The sequence below is a fragment of the Falco rusticolus genome, chromosome 11 (genome assembly GCF_015220075.1).
Source record: "Falco rusticolus isolate bFalRus1 chromosome 11, bFalRus1.pri, whole genome shotgun sequence".
NCBI classification, from domain to species: domain Eukaryota; kingdom Metazoa; phylum Chordata; class Aves; order Falconiformes; family Falconidae; genus Falco; species Falco rusticolus.
Window position 1 is genome coordinate 26657544 of NC_051197.1, and position 14077 is coordinate 26671620.

Genomic DNA, 14077 nt, shown 5'->3' on the forward strand with positions numbered 1-14077 from the left:
TGGGAGGAACTGTTATGGAGTGGCCACAGCCACCATTCGCCATCCCCCTGTGCTGCCTGGGGCCAGAAGGGGACCACCAGAGGAGTTGGGAATGGTGTGAAGCTGGGGGGGGGGGGGGGATGAAGGAGTGAGTGGAAGGTGTTGCTTTGTCTTTGTTTCTCACTATCCAAACCACTTTCAAATGGCAATAAATTAGTTTCCCTAGATTTAGCATATTTTGGCAATGAGGGTAACTAGTAAGTGTCCTACCTGTGTTTATTTTGACTTTCCACCCTGTTTTCTCCCTTTGCCCTGTCGAGGAAGGGGGGTGACAGCTGCTGGGCAGCCATCGGGGAGCTGGTCAGGGTCAACCCACCACAAGGACCAAGCATTATTTAAATTTCAAGCATTCAGAGGTGCGTGGAGTATTCACCTAGCATGTTCTATAGCATATTCCAGGTGAGAGTCCAAGTACTTCATGCATGGGTCAGCTCCACTGGCCCCAGAGAGGTAAGTCACTGGCCCTGTTCAGCACACAGGGACACTGAGAGGGCAGAAAAAGCATTTCCAGCTGCATCTCCAGCAGAGACACATTTGCAGTGCTGACAGAGCCTTTGGAGACCACAACCCCACACAGTGGCATGAGGAAGGAGGAACTCCCAACTGCCCTGCTGACTGGGCAGCCCCATGCAAGGCTGGGGGTTTACTGGAAGTCAGCCTGGGGCTTTGCCACCTACCTGCTCCCTTTTACACTCAGCAAGAGAGCACAAAGGTACTTCAGGTTCACATTTCTGTGGCCTTCGAGACCACAGGAAATGACACTTTTTAAAACTAGGGCTACGGGGGGCAGCATCTTTCTTTTTTTTTTTCCTCTTTAGTTCACAGAGGAAATTAGAGGTAAAGAATGAGAGGAGCAAAAGTGTTAAAGAGACTGAATTTCCAAACCGGTTACATGAAGCATACTGCTAACAAGCAATTCAATGGTTCTGCAAGAGGTTTTCACACCCTGGAAGCAAAAGCAAAGTGGTCAGCAGTGGTACCAAGTACAAATCACTAGAAAACAGACACATGAAAAAAAAAACCAGGAGAGCAATTTGGTCACAAGAGGTCAAACTTCCCAAAAAGGCTGTACAAAGAAGCAACGCTTGTCTAAGTGAGGTTCTTGGAGAGTCAGTGATTTAAGATAATAAAGGTTAGTTTCTTTTCTTTAAGCCATGTCCCTTGTGCGTATAACCCTATTGTCTCTCTGGAGGGCTCAGTGTGCTGTTTCGACTGGGCTGTGGTCTGGTGGAAGGGAGAAGTTCACCACTGTCACCATTTCCTTATGCGCTTTTGACACTGATCATAACCCCAATATGAGCACTGCGGAGAAATTAGCAAGCTTTTCTTCTCGGTGTCCTGTAAAGTTAGGTGCTAAGTATGGTTTACAGGCAATGAGCTGAAACGCAGAGAAATGAAAGCGCTGCTACCAAGTGCCAATTTTAGGATTTGTTTTTCAAAGAATTCAGTGGTTGTACAGCTTTTGGTTTGCTCTGCACTCAGCCCCAACAGTCCCAAACAGCAGTCTTGAGCACGGCAGCCTTTACGCCTGCCACAGTGTCCCCACGTCCTCTTACTTTGTCCCCTTGGTGTATCCTCCAGCTCTCTCCAAGTAACAGGACTGGATTTTTGTTTACTTTGTCTGCATAAAGACAAAGGATAGTGGTGGGGAGAACAATTCTGGATGGAATGCTTGTCAGACCTTTCAGGCCAGGGCCCTGCAGGAAAGACCAATCAGTGGATGGAGGAAGAAGCTCTTAGTGCTCGGTGCCACTTGTGGCCACCACCAGCCCTCAGCGAAGAGCCTGGTGCCAGCAGGGACGGGTGCTGTTGGTGTTCTGTTCACTGCCAGGACAAGGCTTGCCCCTGCCCCTCGGTGCAAAATGCCAAGTCCATTTTCAGGTTCTCCCATGTTCTCTGTTTCTCTCCTCAGCCTGTCTGATGAGCTAACAAAGTAGAAATCACAAAATCCACAGCAATTACAAGACCTACAGGATGGCTTTTGCTACACCTGCAACTAGAAGCCTTTCTAATTACATTACTAAGCACAAGGGGAAGTGAGGAGGAGTTCTGTGGCATGGTTTTCCTTGACACCCTAAGCAGACGATGTCACTAGCCTTCATTGCACTGATACACGCCGGGAGAGGCATCGAGGACAGGCTTCCCAGGGTTTTTATCCCAGACTGGAGAACCATCTCTGTATCTTTTCCATCCTGTGTGCACTCTTGGAGCAGGGATCACTCTGAGCAGCAAGTTACATTGGCATCTAAATGCAAGTTACACATCTGAAGGCCCAGTGCACAGCACTGGTGCTCCTCTTGTAGCATGGCATAGATAATCCTGCCAGGTCTGAAACATGCTTAATCTGTGATTGGGAGGACACTAGGTATAATGCCTACGCGGAAGCATAGACTGACAGATGGATCACACTATGTCTTACCACTTAACTCCTCTCTGTGCAGAATAAAATGCATGTGAAGACAAAATAAATGTTTCAGGGGCAGGGAGATGGTACCTAAGGGTGGTTTGAGCTGAATCAAGAAGTTACCATCCTCTTCTTTCTAATAGCCTTGCCTGAGTCACATCCTCCAGCACAGCAAGCAGGGTCTCTCTAGGATGCAAGTGGGGAGTTTCAAGCAAACCTTCAAAAAGGTAATTCCCTACCCTTGCAGGAAACTCACACAGCAGGGCGGTAGAGGAGCCCTCCCAAAGCTCTTCGCTCAAGTCCTTGGCAGCACAGAAAAACAAGAAAGTGCAGCTGCAAGCAGGAGGCAGAAACGCCCCTCCACCCCCAAACTTCAACAGCCCTGACAGCAATACCATGTTTGCTAGGGCCACAGCTCTGCTAACAGACATAGCTGGCTATGCCACAATAACTCCCTGCCACATCCAAGCCTTACATTAGCTCTTAGTGGCAAAGCAGCACATGCACAACAGCCGCACACAACCTGGCAGGACCACTCAATAGTTAGTGGTCTAATTGTACCAATTTCAGAGCACAACAGCAAGGAACATTGCAAAGGCTGCAACAGCACACATCTGCTGCTTATTTAAAAGCTAGCCAGCTAGCCTGCCCTCATTCAAACTAAGTGCAGCAATGGGATTTATCTACTGAATATGCTGAATTTCTCCTGGTCCTTCCCGATTGAAACCAAGCAGGGAATTAGAGCAAATTACACCCTCTTTTGTTGCTGGAGCATTTCTGATCTTCTGTGATTTGGATTTCTCTTTCAGGACTTTAAGGAAAGCCAGATCTTGGATACCTGTTATCCACGTAGAAACCTCAGCAGGGAGCACAGATAAAGAGAACGGCAGTGAGCCACTCTGTCAGCACATCCTTCGGAGCCTGTGCTGAAATGAGGCAGCTTGTACCATTTTTTTGGTTGACCCCGTGACAGCTGAGAATTGCACTAGCCATGAACAGATTGCACCCTGCTTAGGGAATTTCATGTTCATCACACCTCCAGCGTAGGTGGCTGGCCTATAGACTGTTTCAATTAGGAGAGAAAAATCTCCCTCTCTGATGCCTTTTTCTGAAATCTTTTGCCTCTGAGTTGACATGAACCTCACTAGCAATGGCAGGAGAACTGCACGTCCCCAGCACAGGGCTCAGGAGAACACACAGTTCAGTTTTGACAGTCATTCAGATGGCTCAAAAGGTAGCTACTCCCTGGCCAGTGCAGGTTTCCAAGCTGCACATCTCAGTAGTAGCGGACCAGCAGGCTTTCACTCCCCAAGAATGACCTGACAAAGGGGAACTGGAGGAATTCCCAATGACAAAAGGAAACTGGCCAAGGAGGCTTTTTCAGCTGCTGTTGAAGGAAACTGGTTGTGGAATATGGGAAAGAGAGAGGGATGTAAAATCTCTACGAAGGGTTGTAAGTAGGGGAGAGAAGCTGGTTGTCTGTACAGAGGGCTGAGTCATGCAGAGTATGCTGAGGAATGGTGAGACAGCTGAGGCAGAGAAAAGCATGTTGGAGTTTGTTACTCCACCTAGAGCTTTTTGTCTTTTTGCTACCCAGAGGAAAGTGCAGCTTATTTTCAAAAAAAACATGAGTCCTCACAACAGAAAGCCTATGTGCCTGTTCACATGACTGCCGATGTCCTGGCCGGATCAGTGCCTACTGGTAGGATCCTAAAGCAGCATTGCTCGTCATACCACAGGTGGGGGCTGGGGAACTTGGCATCTCTTCACCCCTCTGCCTGGCAGAAGACACTGTTGCACTGCCAGTGGTCTCCTGCACCACAGCCTGCAGCCCCATGTCTCCTGTGTCAGGGTTGTGTCATGTACAGGGAATGGAACATTTGACTCTCTGTGTTACCTGGAGAGATGAATCAGCAACAAGCTGTCAAGCTTTTCTTCTCCTTTTTTTTTTTTTTAAATTAAAATCAACCAGAAATTCACATGCAGCTTGCCTCATCCTGCATCAAAACTCTTCCTCTCTACTCACCTCATCCACTCTTTTGCATTAAACCTCAGCCACTTAGTCATTCTTAAAATTACACTTTTGTAACCATGATGTAATACGACCACACACCGGAGTACTAGAAAAATAATACTAATATTTAAGTTCACCTCCCTTCCCTTTTTCTCCCCTCTCTAATCACTAGACGATGCTTCTTCCCAACCTGGTAAAAATTTGACAGAGTATTTACAGTTCCATGGGCTGGAAGAAGTAACCCCAGAAGATATCATAACAGAAACTTAGAAAGCCCAAGGCTGGCTTCAGGTAAATGAATAAGCAAAACAAAACAAACAAACAAAAAAATCAACCCCCAAAAAACCAACCAGAGCAACAATGAAACTTGTCAGATCAAATAGAAGGTCATTGCCTGAACTCACAGGATTTGAGTGGCTTCAGACCTATCAGCTCTTCCATTCTTACTCATGCTCACCCTACAGCAACAGTCATATATAACACATCTCAACAGTGACAGTTCCATCTAACTACAGCTGAGCTGTGAGGTTTCTGAGCCAAGATGTGTATCTGAGCAAGCCTGTCAAGCGCTCGTCCATGCTGTGGCTCCATTTCTTGTCTCTGACACCCGGATGCATCAGCCCATGCTGGGGATCAGCTGGAGACCAGCAACTGCTCCTTTTGCTCTTTCATTACAGGTGCCCTCCAGGGCTTTGCTGTGCACCACTCACCTCCTTCCCCATCAGGAGTGACTGTGGATAGGTAAAGAGCCAGGATGCAGTAGGCAGTATTGATAGAGGGGATGCTGTCCATACCTGTCCAGGGGATGTTTCTCCCCCTGACCTGGGTTTCTTTGCCAGGGAAGGAGCTGCAGCAGGCACTGGCAGGACTGTTTGCCAGCACAGTACTTCTCACGTCCACAGATTTGTGAGAAACAGCACCCATCGCACATCAGCCCTGCTCATTGCTCATCCTGCCTCATGCTCTGTTTATACTGTGTCTGTCAGAGCTCAGCGGGTGTCCCTTTGCTTCCATTGTGCTTTTGCTGTAGAATAAGCAATGACCATATCCATACTGTCCTTTCTATAATGCAACCCCTTCTTCCAGCTTGGTTACTGTACATACTGAGCCAACCCAAGATTTTTAAGACACTAGCATGCTGCCTTCCCCTTTCCGTAGGTAAACGGGGCGCAGCCTCTGATACACATCAACCACAAAAGAGGCCCTATGTCTATCAAGCAGCTCGCTGCACTTGGTAGCAGCACAAATGTTTGTATGTCATGCAGAGCCTTGATTTGGCCAGCTGCACACCCAAGCACACAGGTACCTCCTGGAAAGGGTTCAGCTGACCGTGAGAGCTGTCTGTGTGCCTGCAGCATGCCCACTGGCTCAGCGCTGGGCAGGTCCCTCAACTGGATCGTGTAGCAAAGCACGCCTGTGCCTAGGAAAAAGTGATGTGAATCCCAGAAGAGCCCCAGGCAGAGGGAAAAGACCAGAAACCTCTTATCAGCAGATGATCTGGGCTTGGCACTTCTTTCCAGCCATGTTCTCCACAGAGAGGAGTCTCTCTGAAGCCCTGTTACATGATGCCCAGACCCTAGGGTACCTCCACACACGGCCCAGGCTGCTCCATCAGGAGAGAGGAGGTCAGTTCAGACCACCGCAGCCCAGAAACAGGACCTGCAGGGAAGAGTCACTTACTTTTCTTGAGACAGAAAAAAAAATCACAATGGCCAGCCCTGCCGATGGACTTAGGAAATCCTTTCTAGTGCAGACGCCCGTCCCTTGTTGAGGAGGGAATAAAATACTTGATCAGTTCAAAATAAATGTCGATCGGAGTGTTTTTGTTAAATAACTTTATATATAGTCCAAGACCTATTAATAACCTCAGTATTAAATATTAAGTATTTAATGGTAACAATAAGCAAGTATTTACCTAAATGAAGAGCTTATTAGCAAGATAAACAGATTACTTTAATAAAGCCTTTGTGGCATAAGCAGTCTATGAATCGACTCTATGCAATTTGAAATTGTCTAATCCTGTCATGACCTTACTTTGAATCTTTAGTCAGAGCCCACAAGCCAAGCACTGGATTTGCCCTGGGAAGTTCAGAGCGATGTTTGAGGAAGGGATCACAAAGCAGAAACACACTTACAGGCAGCTGGGCCGCTGACTCAACACAGACACGGGCGCTCTGATTCAGGAGTAAGCCTAGCAGCACCTAGCATTATCCTGCAAGGATAAGCCAGCTCTGTCCGCCTCAGAAGATGCCAGTGCTTTTTTTATAACATGACTGTCCACCCCACTGTGCCACTGTCTCTGAAACGTGCAGGTCTGCATTGCCTTTAGCATTTCAGATAAAAAGGCTAACAGATCCCTGCCATCCCCCCCGCAATGTGCAGGAACAGCAACTAATGCACCCTGCCCCCAGAGCAGGCTGCATTCACAACTGAGATGACTTACTGGGTGTTGACTTACAGAAACCCTTGGGAGCTTTCCAACCCTTCACCAATACAGTACTAGCGGAGAGCATAACCTCAGCGCTCATTTCATCTGGGCACCGAGTGCCCTGTCTCTCTCCAAGCTGCCTGTCTGTAAAGAAAGGAAGCATGCAATGTGCTCTGCTAGTTGTGCTACAGAAATAGCTGCAAGCCTGCAGGCACGTGTAATACAGATGCCCGCTCCCCACATGCAGCACAGCAATCAGAAGATGTTATAGCAACTTCCAGCTTCCCTGGCAGGGTCTGGATCCAGTACCTCCATCGCCACTCTGTGTGGTTTGCCTCTCTGATATACAGGGAGGGAGTGAGGACAGTGAGAAAGCACTGATCCAGCCAAATGGTCCCTAAACTCTGACCTTTTGAGGCATTTTCCATCCTGAGAAATTCACTGGAAATAGCTGAGTGCAGCAACAGCTGTTTGAGCAGACATCTGCAGGTTCACTTCATGCTGGCTGGACCAGTAGCCAGTCCACTTGCAAGTTTCAAAGAAATAGGTTTCCCTGAAGCAATCAACAGCAAACCACAGGCCACATGCTACCGAGCCGAGAGCAAAACCATGGAAAAGGAAATAAATGCTGCAGGTTGCTGAAGAGGTGCTGGTTCACCATGACCAACAGGAGAACTGCAGGAAGGATGGATCACAGGCAAAGATGCATGCTGACACACCACAGCCACAGCCTTTGTGTGCAGTGTGGCAGACAGCCTCGGGGTTAATGTGTGCAAGAAAAATGCTCCATGGACCAGACAGAGTAAGCAAATAATGTCTTTTTTTTTAACACCAAAGCTTCCTTTTCAGCTGCCACGTGGGAAGTGCTGCTGGGGCCAGAGGGCACTAGGAGGAGCACGGTGCCTTCAGGGATGGCAGTGCTTCTGCTTGGCAACAAGTGTCTGGCTCTTCCCTTCAAGCTCCAGCCTGTGTTTTGAGATCAGTCTGCATCCTGATGGCCAAACTGGGCTTGGGATGTCTGATCTGCATTGCCCACATCACACCTCCCTGGTCCCCAAATCCCCTGATGTTTAGATGCTGGACCCCCAGGACTCCGTGGCTGACAGCCTGTGCCCTGCCAAGCGGGCAGTGAAGTGGGGTCAGGCTTCCGGATTTCTGCCACGCTGCTGGAGAAGGAGCAGGGTGCTGGTGCCTGATCGCAGGGGCCTTCAGGGCTTTGACCATTGCAGAAGCCTGCTGTGCCAAATGAGGAGAGGACAGTGCTGCTTACTATAAAAATATATCTTTATTTACCATCTGTGTTTTGCTCAGGAGAGAATATCCTGTGACAAGGGGGCCAGCCGAAGCCATGCCATTGATGGTGGCCAGCACACCTCTACCTGCACCACAAAGGGGGTGGCAAGACCAAGTCTCCGTGGGGAATCCATGGGGAACAAAAGGACTGGAAGGGAGTTGAAGTTGCTGCTTTCATCTCTGGCCCCACCGCCCTCCACTTCTGTGTCATTCAGGTCCCATCAGCAGATTGCCTCCCCCCCCAGCCCCACCACCACAGTGCAGTAGGGGTTTCTCTCCAGGGTTGGGACACCCTTCATGGCACCCGTGCTTCTGGCACATCCCTTGCAAGGCAGTCAGGATGAGTTAAATAAAGGGGTCTGGGGACATTTTCTGGGACAGGAACAGTTGATAACTTAACAAAATGAACATATCACGCATAACACGCCAGCTAGCAGGTGGGCGCCTGTTGTACAGCAGTCAGTGCCAGATGCCTGGCCAGGGTGGCCAGCCATGGCTCGGGGCAGGCAGCTGAGAACTCCGGACTACTCATTTCCACACCGCTGCCTGCAGTGTGGCATGGCACGGCCCAGGTACCAGCAGCCTTGCCTCAGGGGGTCTCCTCAATACCCACTGGCTGGCCCAAGTCCACCAGGGCCATGACACCCTGTGGGTCTCCTGCCACCAGCATCTTCTCAGGTAGCAAGTAGTGAGTTTCAACAGGGTCTTCAACACACTACATTTTCAGTTTGTTGGTTTTTTCCAGAGGGGGAAAATGCGCAATTCTCTTCAGGTTCATGTAGTACAGCCCTGGTGCTTCCCAGAGAACTGCTTTCAAGCATTCACCAGGTGCTTGAGCCCTCTTCCACTGAAGGCTAAGACGTGGCTTCTTGGTGGGCTTCATGGTGCAAGACCCTAGCTTGGCCACTGCCTTCAGTCAGCACTCAACCCCTCATGCATCCTAGTATGGGGTCCAACAGCCCCATTCAAAGCTTAAATAAGCCGAAGAATGTCTTGGACTCCTCAAAATTAACCAGAGCGATTTTAGACACATTGACGTGCAAACTGTCCATCTTCCTGAGCTTGAATAAAGCCCCTAGGTAGCTTTTCCGGGCCCATGTTTTCTGGCCCGTACAGTAGTTGATGCCTTTGTCCTCCATCAGCACGTGGCTGCCTGGCAAGGTTGGGTTTTTCTTGTAGACAATGTGGGTCAACATCTGGCTGCTGCAGATGCTGCCTCGGAAGAGCACGTTGGAGTACACGAAGTACAGGCCGGTCTCATTGACGACGAGACCCTGCTCATGGTACTGAATGCCGTTGGTGAAGGCATGCCCAGAGATGGGTTCCCACTCCAGAGGGAGGTCCCGCTGGGTTGGATTCCCTGGAAGCCAAATCAAGAGGAAAAAGCGTGATAAGTACAAGCAGTTGCATGGGGGTTTCTTACCCCTCAAGTCACACCCCCTGTCACAACAAGACAACTGTTCTCCAGGCCCTGGTCTGCAGCATGGGAAGTCTGCCCCAACCTCGTGCTGGTGGGAGCTCTCACCTTCACCTCGCCCAACGCCAGCAACTCGTGACAGCCACCTGCCTCACGCACAAACCCAAAACAGAGCCCTCACTGAAAAGCCTAAACCAGGGGAAGATTTTAGCTGTGGCATAACTTCCCGCTGTCAGAGCACACGTGTTACCAAAGGAAAATAGGAAAGCCTGTGTGAGGTGGGCTCCTCACAGCTACGACCATGCCACCCTCTCAGTCCAGCCACATCTGCTCTACCCCCGACCCCCAGTCCCGCTCGCCTCCCAGCACATACCTGTTAGGTGTGCTGCCTTCCTTGCTTCCTTTTCCATTGACTGCTCCTTCTGCCCTGCACAAAAAGGGGGAAGACGTTAGCCATGTGCTCCATGGGGAAGGCAGCCCAGAGAGCAGAGGGAGCCAACCAGGGGTTGAAATGGGGCAGATTCAGAGCAGCACAGGGCACACAAGCATGTGGCTTAGAGCAGCGAGGCAGAGCAGTGTTTGGGCAAACACTGCAGGGCAAGAGGAGGAGATAAAAAGGAAGAGTTGCAGCAAAGGATCCAAATGTGATGAAGAGCAAGGGGAAAGAGCAAGGAGAGCTTTCATCTTACAATGGCTCGATTGGTGAGCTTGAGCAGAGGCCTCTCACTCAGGGTGTAGGAGAAGGACAAACTTGCCTCTTTACCCAGCATCTCAGGTCCATGCCAAGTCTCATGTCCCGTCATAGATAAGCCTGCTCTATTGCCCCCAGAGGTACCCATGGCAGCGGGCTTCTGTCAGCTGAGTACCAACCCTCCTTACAACCAGATCGCACTTGAAAAAACCTGCAAACCATCCTGCTGACCAGGCAGAGCTTGTCCTCAGAGAGGGCAAAGCACAGCTGGGAAAATTCTGCCCTCCCTGGGGGGTTCTGTTCCCCCTGGAGAGATGGGCCAGTTACGGTGACTTGGCATTTGGATCCTATCGCACTCCATCCTTCCCTTCTTCTCAGCATCTATTTCCAGGCATCACATTCTCAAATTTTAGAAACAGCCTTTTCTTTTTTCAAGCCAACTGAATTTTCTCCGCCTCTCCCCTTTCTCCTTTACACTATTTCCCTGGCTTCGTTTAATTCTCCAACCCACTCAAGAAGTTCAGAGTTATTATTTATGACTTATGCTCAGCTACTGCTAAAGTAGCCTGTGATCAGGGCACTGAGCAGCCAGTTAAAATGGCAGCTCCCCTTCCCCTAGGCAACAGATGACAAAATGTATTGATATGGGAGTTTATGGGAACCAGGACTGTCCTTTCCAGAGAATTTTGCGATTTCCAAATTTGCTTTCACTCAATAGGAGAACAAATGTGAAAAGAGATCAACTTTCCTACTAACTAAAATCCTCAAGGGAATAAAAATAAAAATAAAAATTTTCAGATCTAGCAAAAATAGTTAAGGAATCTGAAAATTGCTTTCAGACTTGGCTGTCTTTAAATACTGGCTGATAATACTAACATAGACTGTAAAAGTAAAATAATAGTTCAGAAGCTCAAAATATTATTTTTAAATTGTTCCATTCTAATTTAAACTCTCTGGTTTTTGCTAAACGAAATTTAGAAAATTCAACAGGTTCTTGTGGAAAGTTTCGATTTCACTGAAAGGACTTTTCTCAAAGAAAGATACCCCACATATCATCAGACTCTTCTCAACTAGTTTTGGCCACAGTGAGACTTGTAACAAAAGATTTTAGAAAAAAGTTGCGCTCTCAAGGGTGGGCGTGAATCCCCCACCCCTAAAGACCACAGAACCCTCCACAAGCTCCCAGAAGTCTTAGAAGGGTAAGGAGAGAACGCAGTGACACATACAGCGCCCATCTCCAATCTCCTCCTCCATATTGCTGCTGCATGTTAGGACATCCAGAAACTCACTCTTACAGCAGAGCCCCCCGGTACCGCTGCCCCACAGCCTGGGAGGCCCCAAGGGAGAGGCACCTTGTCCCAGGAACCTGTGGCTGCCACCTCAGCAGGCAGGGTGCAGGACCCCATCCCCACACCCCAGAGATAAAGCTCTTTTTCCAGGGAAACCAGTGAAATCAGCACCTCAGAGCATCAAGCTGCGACCCTGTCTTTGCCCCCGGGATTAGGAGAGGGAAGAGTTTGACAGGAGCATCCCTGCAAGCTGACACAGAGGAGTTCCTCCTCTACGTATATCAACTCACCTATGAGTTTCTCCAGAGCTGGAGGGATGTGCTCAGTGCTGGCAGACTGTCAAAAAAGAAGAGTGACAAGATATCTTAGCAGAGTGAGAGCCTTAAGGGCATCACGTAAAGCAGCCAAGGACTATCTTTGACAGTGGCTGATTCTGTGTGCTCATGGGGACCTCCAGAGTGCTAGGAGATACACAGGGAGAGAGCCCCCGCAGCACTTGGCAACATGAAGACATCCAGATCTATCAGCCACCAGTAGAGCAGTCCCGCACAGTAACGAGCAGCCGCACTTACACTGGTGTGACAGACATTTAGGTGCCACCAGCCTGCCCCTTGGGGAGTTTTGCACCCCCCAAGCATCTCAAACCCAGTTTTAAGTTTTCCTTTTCATCCTGTTTCCCCAGAGCATCTTGTGACCGGCCAAGCAGATCTCACCTCTCTGAGTTCAGCCAGTTCCTTCTCCAGGTGGAAGATCTGAAACATGCTCAGCCCCACTCCAGTGAGGGCTAGCAGGATCAGCATGAAGATCACCAGGAAGCCAACGCTCCTCCTTTCCCTGTTGTGCCCTGGCTTTGTCCTTCGGTCAGGTACTGGTGGTGGGAAAGGAGTGACAGGGGGTGCCGAGGGGCTGGAAGCACTTGCACTGGTGCAGCCGTCCACCCAAAAGACCTGGGGGTACACGTAGTTCAAGTTCTGCTGCATGGCCGGGAGCGGGATGGGCTTGGTGTGATCTTCCATACGGCAGCCAAAGCCTGCCGGGGCTGCCCCCGACTGAGCCCTGGGGGAAGACCCAGCTCTGCCTTTATACACCTGCATCGCTCCGGCAGCGAAGCCCCAGCTCAGATGCTGCAGCTCAATGAAAGCATCAACAGCAAACCTCAAAATGCTTCCGCCCTCGGCGGCAAGCTGGGGGTAGCCACCTGCTCCTCCCCCGCTGAGGCAGGACGCACGCACGGCGGGCCCAGCCCAGCAGTGGCCTGCTCGCACAAAACTGCACTGGGGAAGCGGCTGCGCTCAGCAGCCATGCACCCGTGGGGCACCCAAGGGCTGCGCTGCCAGGCAGGGGCTGAGTAACCAGCCCAGCGCGCACCCACCGGCCAGCCACCCTTTCCAGCAGCCCACGCGGGCAGAGGCGGCTGCTTTTCCACTGCGGCGTACGGGGCCACAAACAGAGCAAGAGGAATGACAACACCTCCGGCATCCTGCGCGAGAGGGGAGAGGCAGAGCCGAGGACTCCTCCCCTCCACAGAAGGATGAGGACTGGACCCCAAGCACAGCTCTGGCTGCTGGAGAATTGCTTCGTTTCACATGGGACAGATCACTGACCGCTGTCCATTGCTCATCCCACCTTTTCCTTGGCTGCTCTATAGGCCATGGATCCTGAGTCACAGAACTCCGGTCACAGACACTGTTCCGCTGTGATAAAACCCCAGCCCAGCCCTGCCGAGAAGAGCAAGACTCTGCCAGTGCTGCAGGCTCAGCAGAGCTGCCTCAGCGTTAGCAGCCCAGGCAGGCACAGCTCGGTGGGCGCGCGGCTCGGTGGGCTGCTTCCACCCACACAACATCACGGCGGGGCACCAGTAAGGCTGAACTGGCAGCACGCTGTAACGTGGGAAACACACTGTGCCGTGGGGCACAAGCAGGCTCTTCTGGCAGCTGCTGCTGCCCCTCTTACCTTTGCAAACACTGTCTCCAATAGTCCTAACCTAAGAAGCCTTAGAGAGGGAAGAGCTCTTTCATCATCTCTCCAGATCAATGCTGAGCACCGCACCAGGACCTGACCGTGGCTGAGTAACGTGATTAAAGCCTGGAGTAGACACTGTGTTACTCATCTTGGTAGATTTTTTCTTGCCTTCCAAGAAAGGATGCAGAATTTGGGCCATGCTGCAAAATCCAACACTTTTAAGAGCTTGTTACAAAATCATAATGAGGAGACACAGGGACATTTCCATTCCTTAACAGCCAATTTCTCAATTTCCATTCCTCATTGAATGCAGATTCCTAAGCAGTGGCAATGAGATTTCCTCCACAGATTTACAGGTGCACACAAGCAATTATAAACAGTAGTTTGCTCTTCTACTTTACAGACCTATGTTGAAGCATGTATTTATATGGGATAGTGTTTAAAAAAAAGGAAACACCAAATGCTTAATCAAGAACAGACTGGAGATTCATCTCCTCTGTGGCTGAAGGAAGCGACCCCGACACGCAGGTTTTGATCTTG

General features: G+C 50.1%; 1 protein-coding gene across 1 annotated transcript; it reads right to left on the minus strand.

The window, feature by feature from the left end:
* Positions 1-8459: 8459 nt before the first annotated feature.
* FASLG (Fas ligand) lies at positions 8460-12669 on the minus strand. Its single transcript, XM_037404557.1, has 4 exons — positions 12289-12669; positions 11866-11911; positions 9969-10022; positions 8460-9538 (listed from the first exon to the last, which is right to left on the minus strand). The coding sequence occupies exons 1-4, from the start codon at positions 12667-12669 to the stop codon at positions 9144-9146; spliced, it is 876 nt and encodes a 291-aa protein (XP_037260454.1). The 3' UTR covers positions 8460-9143.
* Between the last annotated feature and the right edge of the window lie 1408 nt (positions 12670-14077).